Source organism: Lepidothrix coronata, unplaced genomic scaffold, assembly GCF_001604755.1.
Source record: "Lepidothrix coronata isolate B3197 unplaced genomic scaffold, Lepidothrix_coronata-1.0 Scaffold30, whole genome shotgun sequence".
Lineage (NCBI taxonomy): Eukaryota > Metazoa > Chordata > Aves > Passeriformes > Pipridae > Lepidothrix > Lepidothrix coronata.
In genome coordinates this window covers 3,775,207-3,789,482 of record NW_016690210.1, presented here as the reverse complement: position 1 = coordinate 3,789,482, position 14,276 = coordinate 3,775,207, and the positions used below count along the sequence as shown (strand labels likewise).

The following is a 14,276-nucleotide window of genomic DNA, read 5'->3' as shown; positions in this document are numbered from 1 at the left end:
TAGAGAAAAAATTGTATGTTTGAGTATGGGAGGGGATTCAGCCTTACAAAGCCTGCCTGATGAGAAACTAAGACAATAAAAATGCTCACATCATGATCTGTAACAAGAAAAGACAATTATAGTTGTGCACTTACATCCCATTTCAGCTATGAGAACTCACATTATGTATCCTTTGGAATGGCCCAAGACTGTACTGAAGAAAAATATAAAGGAAAAAAAAAAAAGACTGCTATTAAAAATAGATACCTTGATCTATGCCACTATTTAGCACATGGGGTTCCGTCACTTGAATTGTATCATCTTCAGGGTAGAAGTATATTTTACAGTGTCTGATTCTGTAAAGCTCTTGATTTTTGTCAGGCACTTCTTCTTCAAAATAGGCATGAAAACACAACACCTATTAAAAAAAATAAATATAAAGCAGCAAAATCTCCAACTCTTTTGCAAAATACATCAAGTAAACTTGTATAGATTATAAGCAACTAAATGTTTACATTTCAGGAGGTAGATTTATTTCTCTGAAATGTAAGAACAGAAATCCACATTAAATCACATAAATTTAAAATTCTTTGCTTGGCATTTTTATTATCACAACATCTAAGCAGAGATGGAACTCTAAAGTAAAGAAATAAATCAAATATAAAACTAGCAGCAGGCTGCTTGGAAAAATCTCTCCAACAAAGCATTTTTGATAACACAATGAGCTACCCAAGTACTGAAGCAAATTTTGAGACTGCTATCGTATGAATTACTGAAAAATAGAGTGCATCATGACAGCAATGGCTTTACCATTGAGGTAAGTGGAAAGAGTTCTTTTTAAGCAGATCCTGAAAGCTTTCAAATGAATGGCATTGAAGACGATCAGAGAGAAATGACATTTTTCAGGAGCCATTTACAGCTGTGCAATACTGACATCTCAAAACTTACCTGGTTCTCCAATTCAGTGAGTGGGGAAATCTCAGAGAGCACAGCAACTGCTCTTCATGGACTCTTGCAATAGCAATAATGCCAAAAATCCCACCTTCACAGGGGAGGTGCTCAGTGGTTTATACAGTGGCCTTTATTGTCTGGAAGTCTCGGCTCAAACTTGGCAAACCATTGCACAACTTTTGCATTTCTTGGTATCATTTATGGTCTTTAATCAACAAGACCAATTCTGAGGGAACATGCAAGACACATCTACTGGGTAGTGCTTTATCTACCAGGATGCTTGCTGTGCTAAGTATGTGCAGAAAGGCATTCCTTAAAACAGGTTTCCATCCTGCCCCCTCCAACACATTTGGGTCAAATCAGTGCTAATTTATACCTCATTTTTCATATTGGTTATATTTAATAAATTTAATTACCTTTACTCTTGATTTATCAGACAAACTGAAGCATTGAAAAAAAGACAACTTAGCTTCAACAAACATCTATCAGACCTTCACTTGAAATGTCTGAAATCCAGTAAGGTGGAGCTCCCTACATGACAGAACACACTGGTTAATAATCTGCACTCCTTTAGCACGTGCCTTTGGGAATCTCAACGTACTTCCACGAATACTGGTGACAGCCATTTTAAAACACCTAATAGACAAAAACAACCTCCTTTCCCACATCTGGAGAAAGAGAGCCAGCAGCTTGCCCAGGAGCACAAGAACACCACCCCGTGTCCTACTCAGACCTCTCGACAGGCCACATTCCCTTCTCTTGGGCGGATTAGGTGCGAGATTAGAAAATTGTTTCAAAGGCTCAGATCCCACTGATTTTCATCATTCATCAAACAGTATGACAGACACATTTTTGGCATCAGTTCTCCTGCACTATGACCTTCCACCATAGAGAAATAAAATTCAAATTATAATCAAATGACATAACTGTTATCTGTTAAACCTGATGGCATTATATCTTCGCACAAAAGAATCTATACACCATCAGTTGTGGCTTGTTTAATTAGCACAACATGAAAGTTTCTGAACATGAAGTTTCTGAACAACAGACTAAATAGTTGAAAATAAATAAAAAATTCATTCTGTCCACATTTTTTAACTGTGGATTTCACTGTTTTATGTATCAAACACAGAAACATCTGACATACAACAAAGCCAACACAAACTCTATCAACCTATATAACATCTCCTCTTCCTTCCATTTGTCTAAACATTGGTGTAGAGTGCCATTTTAGGTGACCAAGTTATCCTTCCTGGCCCCCAGGTACTATTCTGGAATGACTAGGAGCTCTATATAAATCTCTTGAATACTCCAGGGGACTTAAGAGGTACTATGGTGGAATTGTACTGACCATCCTGGGGTTCAGCTGACAAGGATCAGAACTTCATTCCTTGCCCAGCTGCTGATAAGCCATGCAAACGTTGGAAACATGGAAAATTATGTACCCTCTTCTCCCTGTTCTGCCAATCCCACTAGAACATAGACTTTCAAACAAACACACTGTTCAAAAGCCCTCTTTCATTACTAACTGTTCTTAATTTTGTCAGTGATCTTCCCTGAGAATGGTTGTCTCAAGAGACACCTGCCAGGTACAATGGGTTGTCTGCACAGAATTCCAAGCACAATCACACCCTTACTACACTGGATTTATTTCTTTTTCTGAGCATTCACCTATGTCCTGGTTTATTCCATCTGAGGAGTTTGTGCAGGTTTGCATTTAAATTTTATTCTCTTCATACCCTTATCAACATGCTACTGTATGACTGAAATATATGCAGCAACCAACTGCAATTTTGTAGATCAAAGCAGATGATTCAGAGAGGGTGAGGAGGGGAAGGAACAGAAAAGAAGATGACTTACTTTTCATTTTGAAGCAAAGTTAGTGTTAAAAATACTCAAAATGCAACACTTCCTAACTCATGTCTCATCTGCAGTACATTGTTGTGTGCAAAGTTCCTATTCCATGCTTTAAGAAACTGAATGTTACCTCTGAAAACCAACAGTAACAAGTATTGAATAAATTCTGTGGCACTTTGTAATGTTGGCATAAGGCTTTTCTGGCACTTGTGGTAGCCAAATTACAAACATCATTTCAAGCCCAGGAGGCCTTGTGTGTGTATTTAATTGTAGAAGAAATTAAATTTACACCTGCTTCCTATTAGGCATATGGAATTGCAAAAACTATTTCTTAGCCTACTTAATAATGAAGTTTTGTGTCTGTCCTTCCTCCAGTTACTCTGGTACTGCTGAAAGTTAGAAGCCAAAGAAAAATGGTAAGAAAACAGATTACATTTCAAAAGATAAACACCTGCTCAACCCATTTCTCACTCAGTCCATTCTGCTGAGCTACAAACTGCAGCACCAGAGGACAGAGCTGCATTCCAGGGTCTTTAATGGGGCAGCTAAATTAGTTGGGTAGTCAGTACCCTTCAACAGTCTGCAATTAATGCAAACACATGAGCCCTCCAGAGGCCAATTCCAAACTTGCAAACTCCTGATCTGTACTGCCCTGTGGAGGCACAAACTGATTAGATAAGGAATGTCAAAAGGCCAGAGAGCTCCTCTCACCAGGCAAGGCCAAGGGCCTGATGCTCAGTGGCAGGTCCCTCTGCCTCCTACATAACCTTTTTATTCCATAAACCTGGATCCAAGGCCTGCTAACTTACACATAGCCCTGAGAAGCCAATACACTCCTTCTTGTTTCAAGAAGGGTGAAGTTAAGGCAAGTGCAGGACTAGCTGAAACCTTCACACCTCAACACATTGGACCAGTTCATACCTGAGCATGTTGCTGAAACCCCTGTGAGCAATACAGGGATTTCAGAGGCAATGCCAACCAAAGGCATGTGTAGCTGCTCAAGCCTTACACCTTCTTATTGTAGTTCTGGTCTGCCAAAGATTAATGTGTAATTGTACTGCAATTACCTGCATGGCTTCTCTTTTAAAGCAAAGATTACAAGGTTAGCCATTCTTTCCAAAACTTAAAGGCAGTAATCATTTAGTAATGCAACATTTCTGTGATCTGCTGAATGATTTCTTTTTTTCTGGATCATTTTCCTTCTCTGATAGAAGGCTTTTTGCTTTTAGAAATAAAATATCACTAAGTAGAACTCAATGTAAATTTAAAGACGGAAAGTACCAAGTATGCTACAGAATTCCTGTCATCACGGATTACAGTTATTTGATAAGTCTCTAACTTTAAAGGTGTCACTACATTCTTGCAAAATAAAATGCAAAAATACTCATTTTAAATTGCTGGGTCTATAATGGCCATAATCTATTACACATGAACAGCTCACACAAAAGTTAACAGGACTTTGAGCATGCAAATACAATGGCATAAGTGAATCCCAAGCACATTGCATTTCACTGAGTTTAAGGGTTCCCAAGTGCCCATGCACCTCTTCTCCTGGACTGGAGTCTACCTTACATTCACTCTTACCAGGTTGCCAAATAATTCCTTTACTGTCACCATTCTCACTAAAAAGAAATATGATGACCACTCCCTTAGTTTTGTTACATCCTGTATAAGATACACCCCAATAGAGAAATATTTTTATATGTTGCTGGATATATGTTTACATTAATTGTCCAATATGTGAATATAATGAAAAAATACTTGCTACCCCTCTTATTGTGTATCTAGGAGCTTTTTTTGCACACACAAAATAATCTTCTGAAATATCTGAATTTCACTTTATACTCTGTCATATTGTAGCTATTCATAAAAAAAACACTGATATGGATTTCTACATACCTGCTTGTCAAATGCTATCCAAGCTGGAGGATTACTTCCCATCCCGTCAGGAAATTCAGTGTATTTAGGTTTCGGCCTCTGATCAAGTAATGGTTGACCTCCTATTCCAGGTTTTTCTTCAAACAGCATGGGAACATTATTGCAGTAACCCCAGCGCTGTGACTTGTGGAAATTTTCTCCCCCTATCTGTCAAAAGTTTGGAAGAAAGAGAGAAAAAATTGCCTGCGTGTTTGTCTTTAAATCCATGATAGTTAACTATCTAGGCAAGGAGGATTAATCAGGCGAAAGTTTCTCTATAATTATTTTTAACACAGAACCTAAAAACTTGTAACAACTGGAATGCTGCAAGTGGAGTGACATTTTTCAGTGGTCAATTTGCCAGTCTTACAGACAAAAATGGAATAATATTCCAGTAATTTACCCAGGCTGAGAGACTGGACGATACTGACTGTATCCCACACACATTCCTTCCCTGGGACAAGGATTGGGGCGTGTGGTAGAAAGAAGCAAGTCACTCCCAAGAACTGTTGTAAAAGGTAGAGGGGAAGAGCCTTTTCTTCAGCACACCAGAGGGCAAATGGAAACAGTTCAGCAGCACTCAGGGAACAGCCTGCTCTTGTTACTCACGTCAAAGATCTTATTTGCACTTGTGTCCCCGAGTGCGAAATAAATTCCTCTGCACTAGTGCATACACTTGAATTTTGGGAGGTTGGACCTGAATCAAACGACAGAATATATATTCCATCTGGGCTTATTTCAGAACAAGGTCTCTGTAGTGATTTCTCTATATTATTACTAATTTTTCAGGCAATTAAGGATGGAGTGCTTAAAAATACAGGAACAACCAGCTGCAAAGAAACCCATCTTGCCCACTCGAATTTCTTGGCTGGGGCTGGAGCCAGTCTTCAAATAACGCAGAAATGCCTCTGGTCTCACATGAATATCACTCCTGTCTGTGAGAATGTCCTTCCTAAAGAGCTGCCTGCTTTGCTGGCCAGTTCCCTCCAACAGAGGCAGCTGTGCTGTGCTTGGGCAGCAATTTCCTAATGACCCCAGGTATCAGTCTCATAGGACAGGACAGGGAAATAGGAAAAGCCAACAGAAAGCTCCACGTCCTTCCACGAGCAGCAATCCTGCCTTGTTAGCTCCTCTCACTCTGCTATTCTTCCCTTCCTTGCCCTCTCGAATCCTCAAAATATTTTATCTGGGAAGGCAGAGAGGAGACATTGGGTAACTGCACCCCAGCACACCTATTAAGGGGAAACAGAGGGGACCACAGCTGTGCCCTCCCTCAGCATGGGACTGGGTGGAATGAGAGAAGATGAGGCTAAAGGGGAAAGAACTCATGTCATCAGTGAGCACAGCAAAGGCCCTGGTAGAGGAAAAGGCTGGACAGCAACATTTTTCGCAGCAGCACCAGAGCAGGTGTGTTGGTAAAGTAGCAGAGGGACAAAACTGCCTCCCCACTACACTTGGCATCACTGATTATCACAGGTTTATATGTAAACCACTGCTCCCCAGAAAGGGGTAGACAGCTCCAAGTTACTATCATAAATCAAAAAATGGTACAAATAATCATTTTGCATTGTGGCAACACTCAGTTCTCCAAGATAATGTAACACACGCTCAGCACAGCAGTTCTGGGAACAAGTGCAAGCAGTGAAGCAGCAAAACCTGAAAGTACCTGCACAGTTATTTCATTCTGCCAATATGAAAGAGAGTCAGGAATCTGAAAGGCAGTGAACCAGCCTCATGGCACATAACATTCAATGCTGGTCTACACAAACTACTGCACACTGGAGGTCACAATCTGAACTGTTCCCCTGCCTCAAGGTGCTCCAAATCCAATGACACAGGATGGAGAGATGCTGACACAAACTGCTCAATCACTGCTTTAGCTTAACCTTTGCTTAAAATACTTCTGCAAGGACAGTGGTATGAAAAAGAATACTTACTATTTTTACAAATTAGTATTTTTAATACCATAATAATCAATGGCCATACCTTGCTTAGGTTAAAAGAAGCTGAGCTAGCCTTTGAAATAGTCACTGCAAAATGAGATAAGGTTCACATTCTGAGGACAGAAACAATCAGTGGTATGGAAGCACGTCCCCAGAAAAGATGCTTAAAAGGTAAGCAATGTTTTGAACAAAGGTGAATAAAAGGGCACATGACAAGTATCATAGTTTAAAGAATAATACAAAGGGGAAAAACAAGTACTCCTGCACCACATAACTCAAGAACAAGGGTTCTGAATAAAAGAGAAAAATCAACAAAAGGAAATGCTTGTGTACTGACTAGCAGCCCATGGTTCCCCTTACCACAGAGCATTGCTCAAGCCAGGAATTTAACCAGACTGAAAAAAGAATTGCCCATTTGCAGGAATAATGCCCAAAATAAAATATTTCACACTGGCACAGTTTTTTGCACTCTGATATATAAAATGTCATGTCTCAGTGTGCAGTGTCAGCACTGACACTCAGACATCACTCATGTGGTCATTCCACCCCTTCCTCAAGATGTGAGTACAGGTGCTCTCCTGGTACCTGAATCTGGAACTGACAGGCACTGACAGGGGCTGGCACCTGCTTTGTCACACATCCACACCTGGGATGGTTTCCTCCCTCTCCTTTGGGTGCTTCTCAACTGCTCTTGCTTCTTCTATTTCTCTTTTCAATAATTTTGTTCCTCAGTAAGCTGATGAAGAGTTGGGGAGAAGTCAGAAAGGAAGGGGGATTCCTGCTTTTATCAGTTCAAATGTAGAATAACTATAGCCAAGCTGAGTTTTTAAAGGGAATTTTCTAGGCAAGAACACCTGATTTATACTGAAGGTGCTATAGAACAGATTCACTCTCTGGCACAGCAAGTATTTAATTATTTCCCCCCTCTTACCAAAGTATGAGTTAGGGAGAAAGGCACAGTTAGAAAAGCATGGTGAGGGTGAGTTTTCCTCAGCAAAGGAAAGCTTTTCATGTCCTCAAAGCTTCTTCTAGAAGCATTTGCTGTTCACATGCGTCTGGGTTTCAGCGAGCTACAGTATGGTAAAGCGTTCATCAAAGTTATCCAGGTTTGGTCCTGCTGCTGCTTTCCAGAATTTAGGGCTAAAATCACAACATCCTTCACAATTAGATATGAAAAACCATGGCCAAACAGCTTCAGTCCTGTTAAGAATCTTTTGTGGCTTTTTTGTAACTTTTTAGGGTTTGACGGAAAGATTATTTTAGAATCCTAATCAAAGAATTACTTATAATCCCCTGCTCCAGAAAAACACCCAAATCCATGGCAAAACAATCTCTTCTAAAAGTCTGTACAGTTATTTCTTTAAAAGAAGCCCAAAACAACAACAAAAATAGAAAGTTTAAGAAAAAGAGTAATTATAATTGAAGATCACAAAAGAGAAAAATGACATTTGGGAAACTTAAGCTAATGAACTCAGACCACATCCAGCCTAAAATAGTGACAGAACATGATGTTACCTCCACAGTAATATTAAATTACTTCTAAAAGAAATCTTTTAGAGAGCAGGGAAAGAGCTTGACTATGTCTACTGTGCTAATGCAGCTAAACTGAGAAGGCTGTAGATCTGCTGAACAAAGCTGGACATTTTCTGTGCAGTGAGCCTGAAAAATATTGAGGATACATTCAATAGTGACTAATGCAAAGGTCAGGGTTCTCTAACTGCAGTTACTGGCTTTGCAAACTCAGCCACTGCAGTCCTTGGGGAACACTGCCTTGTGCTCGCTCCATCCTGCTCTGCAACAGTCACAGCAAACTCATCAGGGAGCTGCACATTTCAGCTGAACCAAATACACCTGGAAATGTCTGGAGGGATGGGGGAGCCCTCAGTGGCACACCCTGTCCCAAGAGCCACATGTCTTCAACCCAGTCCCATGAGGAGTTATGGCAGAAGTCACTGGTAGCAGCCCAGTTCTCTACCCCATATCTATTTTTAATTCCCACTCAAATCCTGTATCAGGATGAACTGTGGCACTTCTGAACTGATACAGTCTCCTGGTTGCTTCAGCTAAGCAATGGAAATAAATGCAAATGCTGCACACTGTGCTGGTCAAATTCAGATCTAAAACTCTTCTATCATCCCTGCTTTGTTGCAGAGCCCTCAGGACATTCAGAGGTTAAGTGGCACTGTCAAAGGAGGAACACCTTAAGACCCAGCAACTCTGGTGCCCCTCTAACACATTGCAGAACAAGGTGCATCAACACTAACAGCTGGATGAGCACAGGAAAGACGTGGATCTGTTGGAGCAGGTCCAGAAGAAAGCCACAAAAATGATCAGAGGCATGGAGCACCTCTCCTATAAGGACAGGCTGAGACAGTTGGGGTTGTTCAGCCTGGAGAACAGAAGGCTCTGGAGAGACCTTATTTTGGCCTTTCAATAATTAAAGGGGGATCCTAAGAAAGATGGGGACAGACTTTTTAGCAGGGCCTGCTACAACAGGACAAGGGGTTATAGTTTTAAAATAAAAGAGGGCTAATTTAGGTCAGATATGAGAAAGAAACTTTTTACAAAGAGGGTGGTGAAACACTGGAACAGGTTGTCCAGAAAGGTGGTGGATTCCCCATTCCTGGAAACATTCAAGCTCAGACTGGACAAGACTGAGCAACCTGATCTTGTTGAAGATCACCCTGCTCATGGGAGGGGGTTGGACTGGATGATCTTCAAAGGTCTCTTCCAACACAAACCAATCTGTGATTCTGTGGGCTTGCTCTTACTGCCTGAACTGGTACAGCCTGAGAGAAGACAAGACATGAATAAAGTAAAGGATCCAAAATGAAACCATGAGGAGCAGCTACAGGAAGATTTGGGTCTGGGAGCTGTGAACAGAGAGAGATCTGGGGGAGCAGGGCTGAGGGGCAGGAAGTAGTGGAAGGAGTTCAGGAAAAGACAAAGGGAGAGCAGGCAGGATTACTTATAAAGAAGCTGGCAAATGTTCTGTCAAGAAAAACTAGTGTCCCTTTTTGGTGCCAGTGGTAACAGAGCAGCACAAAATAAACCAGGAAACAGAGAGACAGCAACAGTAGCACAGTTGAGGGCAATTCCAAGCTCCTGCAATAAACAAGGAAGAAGTGGAATCTCTGCTGCGTCACTGAAGTTTGCAACAGAAATACCCAAAACTGGTATTTTCAAGGATGTATTTTCCCCTGAGATCTATAAACTTATTGGCTGATTCTCTAAGAAATGCCATGCAGAATTGTTGCACGAAATTCTCTCTCTGAGAGGGATTTCAGACCTCAGGCAAGAAAACACACTAGTCCAATCTGAGCCATGTGAATAAGTGGTCCTGTCCACTGGTTGCTGACATAAGGCAAGGACATCAATCTGGAATCAGAAGGAGCAGCTGCCTTTGAGAATGGGAGGCAGACCAGGAACACTAACAAAGTTAGTACTCGTGTTGTAACCAGTGTCATCCCTAACATGGTCCAGGCTCCAAACGCACAAATTTTTTCTCACAGTAACAGAGGAAACCTATTATATGCTGCATTTCCACTGAATGCAGAATTAAACACGGTTACCAAAATCTATCCTGACAAACAGGCAACACACATAGACCTTGTATGCACAAAGCTCATCATTGCACAATTTCAATACCAGTTGGGCTCTCCAGGCAGAAGTCACAGTACCAAGGTCTCCCCAAGACTTTTAAACATTTGTTTCAAAACCAGGTACAAAAGAAAATAACTGAGGAATTTCACTTTTCAAGAGGATGCAACGGGTAGAAATATCCAAACGAGTAACCCACACGCTTGTGAAAATAAAGAAATTAATAAACTCTTGAATGCAACAGGGTGGTAAATGTTGTGTAAGTACCACACCCTGCCACTACCAGGCCAACAAGGGCATTTGTCTAAGGCATTTGCCAGGACAGAGGAGCACCAGACAGGGGCACTCCCAACACTGACTCTGACCTCCCCAGCCTCAGCAAAGGGGAAAGGAACAGGAGTTTTAAAAGAGCTGAAGGGTGTTTATTTGATGGATGGACTTAAGTGTACACAAAATACTGTAATTTTGATTTTAAAGATATTTGAAAAAATAGAGGTGGTTCCTTTGCCTCTCTTTGCAGTCATTAAATATTTTACACTCCTGACACCTTCTGCTGTCATTCTTCTCCAGGCCATTGAACCAACGATCAAACACGGCACTGCTTGGGCTGGGCCCGAAGCTTTCATCCCTGCTCTTCGTTTAGCACAAAGGAAACATTACCTTATGTTCCCATAGGAACCACTCCATCAGTTCTAGAAGCACCTATCACCTCGCTGACTTCCCCTCCAGTTGCACCAGCTGTGATGCCCGAGCAGCAAGATTTTGTCCCAGCTACGTGGGAAAGCAGCGGCAGCATCGCTCTCTGGGATGCTGCTGAATTGGGCAGCTGTCACTTGCAGCTGAGGGAGGGGAAAATGGGAAAAACCGGGCAGAAGATGCTGCCTTTCACTGTGCCAGCACCACAGGCAGCTGAGAGCTGCCCAGCCTCACTGCCCTCACTCCCGATCGGAGAGGAAGCGTCTCTGCTCCTGAGTGGAGAAGGAGTCAGCATTCCTGGTAAAGCAAGCTAGAAGTAACAATGATCATAGTGGAGGGTAATACAAAGGCCAGAGGCTCTTAGATCCAGAGAACTAAGTGCTGTGAAAAGATTTCTCACTCCACATTTGTCACTGTCGTCCTGATGCCTCGGAGTCAGACTGTGGCCCTCACTGCCTTAAAGCTCTGATTATTCGGAGGCAGCTCAGCCACTTTATTAAACACATCCAAGGCAGACAAAACACGTATGTGCTTCCCTTCTGCTGCCTCTCCTGGGCCTGTAGGTAAGGCAGGTGGAAGCATTAGGTGCAGAGACAAGAGGGTTGTACAAGTAGCTTGAATTCCACCAGTGATGGGTGGAATTAATACCCACAATTATAACCCAAGGGCTGACAGGAACAGCAATCCCCTGTCCTCTATGAACCCTTCTTCAAGGAATGCTCTGCCACTGTTTTTTCTGCCCAATAAGAGACAGTGATGGTGATGCTCAGAGTCCTAACAGGTGAAAACACTTTCTTTTCAATTTATCTATAGCAGTGACACTTTTTTCCCCTTTATATGCTGTTCTCAGCATCTCATTTGTGGAGCTATATGGAAGTAAAATTAAATCTAATAGCCAACAACAACTAAGTGGAGATCAAGAGATGCTTTTCAATAAAGGTGAGTTATAATTATTAACTCCACTATCTCAAGGACTGATGAAAAGAGCAATCTGGAGCCCTTACAAGGGTATAACCATGGTTTTACAATGCTGTCTTGTGGCAGTTGTGACAGCTTTCACACCTTCAGTTCTCATAACATAGTCACTGTATGCACTTCAACATGGGGTGTCCAACACTCTCTATAAGTAACTCTTCCCAAGCAAGTAAAGTTAAATTAAATCAATTAAGTTAAATTGAAATTTGGAGACCAATAAGGTCATGGATAACACTGAGCTGCTTCCACCCAGCAGGCACCAGTGGCACACACCTATTTCAGTGTTGCTGACAGGTGTACTTGGCAACCACCTCGAGTGTTATACACACAACCAACCCTTTACAATACAAATTCCAGTTCAACATGAGAGACTTGAGTATTCACCACCAGGTCTGGGTTTTTTTTTTTTGTTTCTAAAACAACAGCACCCAGTCTGCTCTTTCCAGGGGGAAGGAGTTTCCTGAAAAATCCCCACTGGGCTCCTCTTGCAAGAGGTCCTGTGTTTGCACACACCTGTGCAGTGCTGATACACCGAGCGAGGCTGGGAGTCCACAAATTCCTAAGGAATTTCATGCCTCATATTGAAGGGGTACTGATGTTTGTGGTACCACTGGTGTTAAAACCTGTCTTGACAAATCATTTGCAAATTGTTCCTGAACTACATTATCACCTTCCATATACTCCCTCATAGGGTGGTCAGACTCAGGAGCTGGCAAACACCCCAGTATTCAGGATACAGAAATGAGGGCTCTATCACAGAGTCATGTAATGGTCTGGGTTGGAAGAGAGCTTGAAGATTTCCCAGTTCCAGGGGGAGGGACACCTTCCACTAGATCAGGTTGCTCAGAGCCACATCCAACTCGGCCTTGAACAATTCCAGGGATGAGGCATCCACAAGTTATCTGGGCAACCTTGGCCACAACATGTTCACAGTGTGAAAACGGCAGATTTCCTTCCAGATATTTTAGCATTATTAAGAAAGTCTGCAGTTTAGTTTGCCTCCTGAAGCACCAACTACAGTGCTGTGCCTGAATCCTCCCTTTACTCCCTGCACTGCTTCACAGTACAGATTGTGTTCAGCAAATTTCTAGCTATCCTCAATGAACAAGTTTGAAGTAGTGATGGCAGCCTTCTCTTTTGTTTGCTAGGCTAAAAATACCCTCTTATCTATTCAGCCTGCCGTTGGTATTAATAGCATTGGCAACTCTGAAACACCGTGTTTGCATCCATGGCATTCCCCTGCTCTGCAAAGGCTTTGGTTTATGCAGAGGATACCTGTCTCTCCCTGGTTTGTTCTGTTAGAGATGCAAAAAGTGCTCAAACTGCCCCACAGCAGCTGCCAGATCACAGAATGGCACAATCAATTAGGCTGGAGAAGACCTCTGAGGTCAAGAAGTCCAACCTTTGACCAATCACCACCTTGTCAATCAGACCATGGCACTGAGTGACACATCCAGTCCTTCCTTAAACACCTCTAGGAACAGTGACGCCACCACTTCCCCGGGCAGCCCATTCCAATGTTTAATCACCTGTTCTGTGAAGAAATTCTTCCTAATGTCCAACCTAAGCCTTCCCTGGTCTAGCTTAAGACTGTGTCCTCTCGTCCTGTTGCTGGCTGACTGGGAGAAGAGGCCGAGTCCACCTGGCTACAACCTCCTTTCACTGAGTAGTGGAGAGTGATAAGGTCACCCTTGAGCCTCCTCTTCTCCAGGTTAAACACCCCCAGCTCTCTCAGTTACTCCTCATAGGACATAGCATTTTGTTTGCTATGATGAAAACACCATCTTATCTATTCAGCCTGCCATTGGCACTAACAGTGTTGGCAGTTCTGAAACACCACATCAGCATCCCTGGCATCACCACACTCTGCAAAGACTTTTTCCTTCATAGAGAAAGTATGTGTCTCTCCGTTTTGCTCTGTTAGAGATCCAACAAGAGATCCAAGTGCCCCACCGCAGCTGCTAGATCATAGAATCTCTTAGGTCGGAAAAGACCCCTGAGATCATCAAGTCCAACCCATGACTGTTCACCACCAACTCAACTAGACCATGTCACTGAGTGCCAGGTACAGCCTTCCCTTGAACACTCCAGGGGCGGTGACTCTACCACCTCCATGGGCACTCCCTTCCAATATCTAATCACCTTTTCTGTGAGGAAGTTCTTTCTGATGTCCAATCTAAATTTTCCCTGGCCCAGCTTAAGACTATGTCCTCCTGTCCTGTCGCTGGCTGACTGAGAGAAGAGGCCCCACCTGGCTACAACCTCCTTTCAGGTAGTTGTAGAGACTGTCCAAGCTTTGCTCGGCCCCGGCAGATGAACCTCAGGATTAAAGGGTGGGCTCAGTTCAGCGCAAGTTGT

At 42.5% G+C, this 14,276-nt stretch overlaps 1 protein-coding gene across 2 annotated transcripts in view; it reads right to left on the bottom strand.

Annotated features, from left to right (window-relative positions):
- The window catches only part of EFHC2 (EF-hand domain containing 2), a 60,248-nt gene that overhangs the window by 45,317 nt on the left and 655 nt on the right, over positions 1 to 14,276 (bottom strand). Inside the window, exons 2-3 of one of the 2 annotated variants that reach the window (XM_017810864.1) lie at positions 4,687 to 4,872; positions 247 to 397 (exon numbers count right to left, since the gene is read on the bottom strand). In XM_017810864.1, coding sequence (XP_017666353.1) covers positions 247 to 397; positions 4,687 to 4,872 — 337 coding nt within the window. The remainder of the gene's footprint in view (positions 1 to 246; positions 398 to 4,686; positions 4,873 to 14,276) is intronic. The other variant, XM_017810866.1, reaches the window with a different exon arrangement.